General features: G+C 44.7%; 1 protein-coding gene across 1 annotated transcript; it reads right to left on the reverse strand.

The window, feature by feature from the left end:
• Positions 1–456: 456 nt before the first annotated feature.
• Positions 457–9,978, reverse strand: PHOSPHO1 (phosphoethanolamine/phosphocholine phosphatase 1). The gene is given in 9 exon segments (XM_032235942.1): positions 457–2,978; positions 2,980–3,056; positions 3,059–3,109; positions 3,112–3,234; positions 3,237–3,267; positions 3,269–3,501; positions 3,504–3,639; positions 5,118–5,172; positions 9,746–9,978. Coding segments are annotated over 9 exon segments (1,038 nt in total). The 3' UTR covers positions 457–2,879.
• Positions 9,979–10,511: the final 533 nt, after the last annotated feature.

Raw genomic sequence — 10,511 nt, forward strand, 5'->3', positions numbered from 1 at the left:
CCAAGGGTGGTGCTTTGTTGTGTAGATTCATTTGTCTCCTGTTCAGAAATTACAAATGTTTGTCACCAATAAACTCATGGAAAGTTCAAACAGAGCCTGTACCTGATGGCCAACAGTTTTTTTCTTCCCCATCTGAGCGGGTCGCAGTCCTGAATATTGTATCCCACTTTAATTACGCTCCACATGCTCCTGGTTTGCCAAGATAGGTGGTTATGTGTGTCCTCAAATCTCCAACTTAGACCCACCTTTTAATTCCTTTCATTTTGCCATACGAGGAAATCACAAGCAAGGAGAAAAGAACTGAGGGATAACTGAGAGGAACAAACCCACTGACATTCTCAGATCAAAGGAGAGAATAAAGCTAATTTATGAGGTAGGACTTCAGGTGAAACAGAAAGCCTTCCCCATCATGGGGATTCACACATTCAAGACTCTAGAAACACAGGAATCATGAAATAGATATTGAATATACTTTATAAGCAATTTGTGTCAGCTGAGTATACAAAAGATAACATTTAATATTTGCAAGGTATTTTTTGTATGATGTGTTTGTGTGTGTGTGTGTGCTTATAAAAGAGTTGCCATGGCTTTAAATTCCAAAATAACAAGCAGAAAGGAATACAACATAAAAGAATATGGGATATTTGCAGAGGAATACAGACCAAGAGAGCATTACAAATAAAACATTTTAAAAGAAGATATGGGCAAACAGTCTGCTGGTTTGGTTATGAATCCAAGATGGCAAGCACATTTCAAGCCAAGGGGAAGTCCTGGAGTTTTGGGGTACAAAACATTGGGAGAGAAAAGTCAAATGCTCAATTTTAATAAATGGAAATTATTCTGGCAGCAATACAGTAACATAATTCAGTGGAACCCTGTTCCAGTGTTGCACAAAAAAAAAGGTATAATCTAGGTGTGTTATGGTTGTGTCAACCTCTTGAAATTTAGTGCATAACTGTTGTGTGTCTGTTGTGGCAGTGTTATGACTGTAGTTTGTCTGGATGAGCATGTTCCACTGACTTCTCTTTCTAAACTTGATCCCATACCGCCGTAATGGTCACTAATCGCATAGTGATTGTATTCCTTTTCCTGAGCAAACATGAAATACAAAGTTTAGCATAGTTAACATATTCATTCTTATAAAGCTCCCTGAATCATTTTTAGGAAGCCATGATGCAGGCACCATCATTCAACCTGGACATCTTGTTAGCAAGCTGGGAAGTATTTTCTCCAGAAGACCATTTCTCTTTATCCCTCTGCCTCCAATTTATCCGGGAGTATATGCAGTATTATTTGAATAGAACAGAGGGGGAAAAAGTCCAAAGTTAGATCTGAAATTACAGGGTAATTAATGGATGAATGGGAAATACATACAGAATAGCAGATTTTTTCCATGTAGTTTCTTGTAGTCTCCTGCTTTCTACATTTCTAAAGTCAGGAGTCAGGAATTGTGGTTATTCAGTTACTGCTGAATTATAACTGCAAACAACCCCAAGTAACATGCCTATTATAAGAAGGTGTAGCATAGCAACATCTGAAGGGCTAAGCTGTACATCGATTATCATCAGCAATAGTTGTTTTTAACACGTTCCCTACACCGGGGGGTCTCCAAACTTGGCAACTTTGCAACTTGTGACTTCAATTCCCAGAATTCCTCAGCCGGACTCCCTCTCTAAACATCTAAAATACTTTTGTTTTCTTGTTTCTATACATCAAATAGGCAGCACCACATGCCTCGTTTAGATAGCAATTTCTTTTGGAGCAGCTGAAATGCTTCCTTGAGGCTCTTCTAGATCAGACTTCCCCAACCTTTTCAGCTCTGCTGAGTGGCAGTGGGGGGGAGAGGAGAGGATTCCACACTTGCCCACTACTTCCGCAGCCTGGTTCCAAAAGGCTCAAGGCCTAGTAGTGGGCCGTAGCCGAGGGTCGGGACCTCTGTGTTCTAGATGACTGATCAACATCCTACTGTGGCAAGAGTCTTCTCTTGTTTTCTCTTAAATTTGCTTGGCTAAAAGTCGCCCTGCCAATTCTGGCACCTTATAAAGGAACTGCAATGTCCAGCCCAGTTTAGCTCTTGAAAACCCTGGTTATTAGCTATGTTGACTGAGAATTATGGAAGCCAAACATTTGGAGAGCAGCAGGTTAAGGATGTATACCCTACGGTATTGATCTCAGCAATAAAATGAGCCCTTAAAGAAATCAGTATTTGGACTCGATGATTATGTCCTGCCCAGCAACAATGATACACTGAAATTACCTTGTAGCACTCCCCCCCCCCGCTTTTTGGGCATAATTTTTGCAAATATAGATAACAGTTTATTTTACATTACACAATACTTGCTTTGTTTTGATGTGCGAATCCAGCCACTATGGTCTGTGAACCGTGGTTTATGGCTTAATAGTATATGGCTGAGTGGGTAAATCATAGATTAAATAAAACCTGATCTAGCAGACACATAATCCTGCTCCATTTAGATCTACGGCAGATGATTTTATTGTCATCTTCAAGGAGGCAGGACCCATGACTGCTTTCATATGCTTTGGTAGCAGAGAGAAGCCTTTTCTGTACCCCAAATGGATAAGCAATTTTTAAGGAATGCAGCAGCAGCATTTTCTTCATAGGCAAGCAAAGGATATGAGGCGACAGGTACCCACCCACCCTGCCTGGAATGACTGCCAAACTGCATAGAGAGCCCTTATCTGGAGATTAAAAGAAGGGGAGGTCCAGAGACAGACCTGTGCACAATGAGAGAAAGGGTGGGAGAGGGGGAAACAGAGCAGAAGCCAAGCATGAGGCAGTGCAAGATTAATTGCTGAGATCTTTCCATGCTGTATGGCAGGTAAATCAAGGAAAATTGCTGCTTCTGCAAGGCTTTCCCTCAGGATGTTTCCTTGAGAACTTCTTGAAGGTGGGAACGAACCTCTATGGCAGAGTCCCAAGGGACTACAGTAGCCCGGTAAGCCCCGGGTGGGTTTTTCCTCCACTTCCTGGATGAGCTGATGCATGGGATAGCCCTTCCTTGGGAAGGCAATATCACTTGACTTCATTGCCATGGAGGGCAGAAGTCATTGGCTCCATCTCCCACATAGAAGATTCTCTCAATTTGTTTCCCTCCTGAGCTCTTTCTTCCAGGTATTCAGTCAGGATCTTCTGTTTGCACATATTTGAAGGGCACCGTGGGCAATTGTGTGAATGGTAAGGACCCAAGATGAAGTAGCCTGTCTTGTCAAAGCCGAAGGGTTACTGAATATTTTATGGAAGAGGGAGGTAAACCCCTGCGGCCTTCAAGGAACATTCAATGCCGAACATGTTGGCATCGGAGATGAGGATAATCTCAAAGTGGTTCTGGCGCTTAGAGAGGAATTGGAAGAGCTCCTGCATGCCAGGAGAGAAGGGAATCTTTTCATAGACTGCTTTGAAGTCGGCCATCTTTACCCCTTGATCCCCCAGATATTTCAAAACCCGCTGCATGTACTCATTGTAGAAGCCTTCCTGGAAGTTTGGCGTATGGACCTCTGGCAGCTTTTTCTCAGAGCAGCCTGGACGACAGAATCATCACTATTCTCATTTACAATGGTCCTCATCAAAGTCAAAGACCAGGAGATACTTTGGCTTTGTGTGGCCGCCATTGGCCCATCCTGCAACAAAGGAGGTTGGTTAATGGAAAGCCAACTACAGTGTTTACCTTGCTTTGCCCTTCTGACAATGCAGCCTATGCCCAACCCGATTGCCTTCCTTATCTTGACAACTTGACAACTCCCAGAATTTACCCAGTCAACACAGCCATTCCCATAGAGATTCTGGGAATAGCATCCACATATCTCCCTGTGATGACTGTTATAATGCCACTTCCAGCAAACCTAAGAACTGAGTGCTTCCCCTTAATGGCAAAACAGTATTCAAAAATAATTCTGCCTATTTTTGGCTCCAACTTTGGTGTACCCTCCCCTTCCTACCTGAACGTGCCACAAACAGCAGGCAAAGGATGAGATGTTGAGTACTTAGGCAGATGCATCCATAGCAGAAGATCCTTTTCATGCACAATAGATGATACCTCTATTTGGCCCTAACCAAAGCAAAGAATGTATGACTATGCTTAAAAAAAATAAATTCTATCTTTGATATGCTCTTATTTTTAACCTTGGTTCATGGAGGGGGAAAAAAGAGGGGATGATGACAAATTATGGAATTTGCTACTTATACATTCTATTTTATAACCTTTACTCCCTGAAAGGATTAGAATGCTTTGAGGTGTTGGCATTCACAAGGACTAGTAACTTTGGTGCCTTACAACTTCTTGAAGATGTGATAATTTTTATCTCTCTGTCCAATGCTATTAAGGTCTGTAATTATTAATAATTTTCACATTTATGATGAAATCACTTAGCCCTGTTGTAATAAAATTAAGATTGCAAGTAATTCCAAGTGAACTACTTCATCATTGCCTATTACTGTCTTGTGCCCACTCTAAGTCCAAGTAGGACATCATATTTCTCCTCACGTATCTTCAGTTCTTGACCTTAAGAGACTTAAGTATTCAGCACAGGGGATCAGTGTTTAAGTTTCTTTTAATCCTGGTCACATCCTTTCCTGATCAAGGCAATTTACGTCCTTGGAATTCTTGCTTGTAACAAAGAGGCAGTGATAGGATACCAGCGAATTTTGGAATACATGAAGGATTGGAGGAAAGGTGGTTAACATAATGGGCAGCTTTAAGTAGTTATTTACACTGATATTGAATATGGATGGCCTGAGATTTGGAAGTTTCAGTTTAATTTTAGAACAAGGTTTGCATTTACAATTGTTCAACAAAAGTTTTCTGCCTGATGTAGGGGGAAGTTTGATGACTCGCCAGATGGGCTGTGCCTTCCAACATCATCTCCAAACATGTCCCTCTTGATTTTCTTACCTCTTCTGCTTCCCATTGGTTTGATGAGGTCTAATCAATGAAGCAGCGTGGCCTACAGCTTTGAGGTGGCAGGGGTATGGAGTTAAAATGAACCACAAAGCCTTTGGCCACCCTGTTCCACAGTGTTATTCACAGCACATCAATACAGTATCCGATTATTCTGAGGCTTTTCTTTTCTACCCCAAGTTTTCTGAGAATAGTGCTCACCTTAAGAAAGCATTGCAGCCCGATACCTTCGAACACCTTTTCATCTTCTTCAGTACTTTAGTTTCCAACGTGATGCATCCCCCAATGTATACACTCCCTTTGCTGCCGAAGAAACCAGAGGTCACTGATTTTATGAATGCTAACTTTATTCAGCTTGTCCTGCTCACTTTAGATTCGCCCCATACTGAAAATAAACTCCACAGCCTGTTTTCCCCAAATGACTTTGATAATTATAGGTAGTCCTTGACTTACAGCCATATCGTTTAGCGACCAAAGTTACAACACAGCACTGAAAAGTGACTTATGACCATTTTTCACAATTACAACTGTTGCAGCATTCCCCGTGGTCATGTGACCAACTTTTGTGACCTTCTGACAAGTAAAATCAATGGGGAAGCCAGGTGTCACTTAATAATCATGTTACTAACTTAATAACTACAGTGATTCACTTAAAGCAAGAAAGTCATAAAATAAGGCAAAACTCACTGTCTTGCTTAGCAACAGAAATTTTGAACTCACTTGTGGTTACAAGTCAAGGACTACCTGTATTGCTTGTTTGACAACAGAAATTCCTCACAAAGTACAAGATTGCATAAGAGCCTCTCCTTAACACGGTTCAATTAGCTGCAGAGCTGAAGAGATAAATATTTTAACTCCCCCTACCAACCTGTAAATGCAGCTTCTTGTGCCTAAGAAAATCATCACAGCAAAAAGAAGGACCAATCTGCCTCTATTCATTGAAACTGTCTTGCCAATCCTAATAAAAACATGTGTAGCAGGAGGAGTTGAATTTTTCTATCATAATGAAACGGCGAAATATTTTGACTTTTTAAAGAGAGATGAACTCTCAGTGCCTGGGTAGCCACCAGATGCTGGAACAACTTCCTCCAACTTAGCACTTCCCAGATGTGATGCATTCTGAATGCAACAATCTCCAGCCAGCTTGCCATCTTTTGTAAACCTCAAGTGTTTCTTTCACTCTTTTGGCTCCACGGCTGGATTACTCCTTACCCAGGAGGGAGAAGCTAAGATGGCAGAGAGATTTTCTGGAAAAGTATATCTTTATCCCCATATTTTTAATCTATTGTTGTAAATGCCACACTTCCGCTGCCTTATGGAAAGCTTCAACATTTAAAAAGAGCTGAGAAAACTCCAGGACTTTACTAATCCTCATGGGGAAAAGAAAGAAGAGATATTCTACACATTCTGCAAGGCAAGCTAGAGCCAAGCTAACAAAACAGTCGAAAGTCGATAGTTACCTAATGAACAGGGAGCCTCCAGGTATTCTTACTCCCTCAAATTCCTCCGTTGGATATGATGCTTTAGAAGCAGAGATTGAAAGTCAACAGATCTCTCCTCTTCCGTGGAAGAGGCCTCTCCCCCACCAAACACACTGACACAATCTGCTCTGCAGCTGCATAGTTATTACAGGATGAGGGTGCGAATGCCTACCTGATAAACCTAAATGAACAAAAATGTAACTGATTTCTAATCAAATAAAGTCTTCTGGCAGCTCAAACAGTTCCTTCTATCTTTGACTTGTTGGTTAAAACACTTAAAATTGAAGTGGGCTCCTTGAAAGAGTTTCTTTGTAAGAACCAGCCAAATGACAACTAGCTAAAGCACGGGTATCAAACTCGCGGCGCGTCATTGTTGCCGTCATGTGGTGTTTTGCGACATTTTTCCCTTCGCGGACCTGGGCTGGGCATGGCCTGAGCATGACACATCCAGCCTCCAGGCTGCCAATTCCCCCCCACTCCAAGCGAAAGCATGAATCTCCTGTATAAAGTTTGTCACGAAAGTAGCCAGTAGGGAAGCCAGTGGGGCAACCTTCCCTTTACACTTAGGAAAAGAAAGAGCAACAATCCAAGAGAGCTGCAAAACTCCCCCTGGGAAAGGGGATCAACAAACCTCCAGTGGACATGGTAACCAAAGGAAAGACTGTAAATCTCTTTAAACTGTAAGTGTAATCTAAACAAATCACCTCATAAATATTAAATAATAGCAAATAAAGGATGGATGTGGATCAAAAGGAACAATTATCTTATCCTTAAGCCAGCTACTATGCTGTGAAAGCAGCTGATTGACTTACAACAGGCTGAGTGGTTCCATCTAGTAGAAACAGAGAGCAATTTTTACTTACAGTTCCCAGAGTGTTGCTTGAAATGAAAACTTTCTGCTCCATTTCCAATCTTCTACAATGGGTGTTCTGCTCAGAGGAACTCAGCCCACTCTAAGCCAATCTGGCCATGAGAGTATTACCACTTTAAAGAATAAATGTGGACCACTCAACCTCTCAAGGACATTTTATCATTCTGTCCTGAAAGATGGCTGCCCACGCAAAAAATTCTTATCTAAGCAAGACAGTGCACAGGTGTCTTTCTGCAAAAAAATAAATAATCTTATAACTCTTTTAGTGCCATGCCAGATTTGGAAAGGGTGTTGGTACTTACCTTATACCCCTTTCTCATAGTGGGGGAGGACGTATCCAGGATGGATTGACTTTATCCTCTCGTTGATTGGACTGAGTCAGATAGCTCTTGGGATATGCCCCTGGTCACACCAGGCACCGCCCAGTTATCGGCGAAGAACTCTATCCGACTCGGTGTGCTATCCACTTCAGACCTTTGTTATGGTTTCAAACTTTTTATTGAGTTATAACTTTAACATATTAGTGCACATCCATCATACACATGTTATATTACCATGTCAGGGAGGGTCGGGATACTCCTCCCCCACTATGTGAAGAGATGTATCAGGTAAGTACCAACGCCTTTTCTCCATAGTGAGGGAAGAGTCTCCAGGATGGGACGTACCAAGCTAACATGTCCCTACGGAGGGTAACATACTGAGGGAACATGGCCAAACTAAGCCTGGTGGGGTGTCCCCCCCACGCTATGAACCGCCTGTAATACCCTGCGACCAAATAAAGCCTCCGCCAAGGCAAAGGTATCCAACTTGTAGTTCCTCACGAAGGGTGAGGGGGGAAAGACCACGTGGCTGTCCTACCTATCTCTTTCAATGATGCTTGCATTGCCCAGGCCGCAGTGGTGACCGCACTTCATGTGGAGTATGTTGTGATGGGGCTCGATGACTGTATGCCCTGAGACTGGTAGGCTGTGGCAATGCAGGTCCTCAACCACCTGCCTATGGTGATGGAGGTCACCTTCTTGCCCAGAGACCTCGGTTGGAATGAGACAAATAGGGTCTCGGACTTTCTATTTGGCCGGGTTCTTCTGAGGTAAATCCTCAGAGCCCTCCTTATGTCTAAGATGTGCCACTTCCTCTCTAGTAGGCAAGAAGGATCTGGACAAAATTGGGCAAAATCAGCTCCTGTGACCTGTGGAAGCATGAACACACCTTAGGTATGAAGGAGGGGTCCAACTGCAACACCACTCTGTCCTGGTGAAAAATGCAGAGGTTCTCCCTGGCGGACAGGGCCTGCAGTTCTGATATCCATCTGGCGGACATGATGGCCACCAGAAACACCACCTTAAGGGCTAAAAACTTTAGTAACACTGTTCGCAATGGCTCAAATGCCCCCCCCCCCGTCAGAGCGTCCAATATCTTGTGCAAGTCCCAAGAGAGGTACCTATGTACTGTGGGTGGTTTGAGGTTGGACGCCCCCTTCAGGAAATGCCTGACCAAAGGGTGGTGAGTGAGTGTCTGGGCTCTGTCGCACAGAAGCACAGATGAGGGCCGAGATTTGTCTCCTAATTGTGTTGGGAGCTAACCCCCTGCCCAGGTCTGCCTGGAGAAATTCCAGCACTAAGGGAACGGTGGCTCTCACCACGGTCGTGTCCCCGGGAGCTACACCATGTGGAAAAGGCCCGCCAGGTCACGCCGTAAATGCATTCCATGGAGGATCTTCGGGCGGCCTGGATAGTCTCTATTACCCTGGGGGAGAATCTTTCCTCCCTCAGGATCCTCCGCTCAACCGCCAAGCAGTAACTGGAGACATTGGGGTTCCAGGTGCTCCAGTGACCCCTTGCTGAGAAAATCCTTTCCTGGGGAATCTCCAAGCTCAGCCCACTGAGAGCGATTGGAGATCGGCAAACCATGGTCTCCTGGGCCAGTGGGGGCAATCAGCACCACCTCTGCCCCCTCCCGAAGAATTTTTTGAATGACCCTGGGAATCAGGGGCAAGGGTGGACAGGCATAGATACGTCCCCGGGACCACAGGCATCGGAGAGCGTCCATCCCCTCTGCCCCATGTGTTTGGGTACCTGGAGTGGGTGTTGAGGGGGGTGGCAAATAGATCAACCTCTGGGTGACCGAAGCAGTCCGTCACCTCCCTGAAGATGGCCAGATGCAGTCTCCACTCCGAGTTGTCCATTCTGCCCAGATGAGACAATAGGCTCTGATGTTGTCCACCCCCGCTATATGTTCTGCTTTTAAGGATAGAACATTCTTTTCGGCCCACTGCCCAACTTTTGGCCTCCCACATAAGGGCCCTCAATTTGGTCCCCCCTTATCTGTTTAAGTGAGCCTGGTTGCGATGTTGTCTATGAGGACTAGAATGTGCCTGTTCTTGACAGAGCTGTGGGATTGTACCAGGGCCAGGCGGACTGCCCTGAGTTCCAACCAGTTGATTTGTGAGTCAGTTCCACCTGGCTCCATGTCCCTACACTGATCTTGCAGGTGGGCATCCGTGGTTACCGTCACCCGTTCTGGCGTTCTGAAGACTTCGCCCTTGGTTATCGCCAGAGACGTCCACCAGGTCAGTGAGCGGAGACTTCTGCTGGAAGATGACCTTGGTCTGGGAACAGCTCCTGCGTCTTCGCTGGAAAGGCAAAATGAACCATTGTAGGTCTCTGGTGTGGAGGCGAGCCCAAGGAACAATGCCAATGGTGGAGACCATGGTACCTAGCAGTTTGGACAAAGTGGCTAAGAAAACCCTACCTCCCGTGACTACTTGGGTAGCTAGCCATCTTAGGGAGAGCTGTCTTTCTGATGACAGAAAAACCCTGCCTTCCTCTGAATCTATCAGAGGCCCTAGGTGGATTAGACTAGTGGATGGGTGGAGGTGGCTTTTGGCCAGGATCCCTCAGGATTTTCACTGGTGGTGTCTAGATCCTTTAGAGCCCCCTCAAAGGAGGATGACTGTATCATCAGGTCATCTAAATAACACTGAATCCTGACCGGGACCTGTCTCAGATGGGCTGCCAGGGCATCCATTACTTTGGTGAAAACTCGAGGGGTGGAAAGACAGCCCGAAGGGCAAGGCCCAGTATTGGAAGTGATGCCCTAGTAGCAGAACCTGAGATATCTCCAGTGGTCCCAATTGATTGGAATGTGTAGGTAGGAGCCTCTGTGAGGTCTATGGAAGCCCCCCTGCCTAATCCCTCCAAGATGGAGTGGAGTGAGTGCATTTGAACCTCCTATAATGGATGA

Source organism: Thamnophis elegans, chromosome Z, assembly GCF_009769535.1.
Source record: "Thamnophis elegans isolate rThaEle1 chromosome Z, rThaEle1.pri, whole genome shotgun sequence".
In the NCBI taxonomy this organism is placed as follows: Eukaryota; Metazoa; Chordata; class Lepidosauria; order Squamata; family Colubridae; genus Thamnophis; species Thamnophis elegans.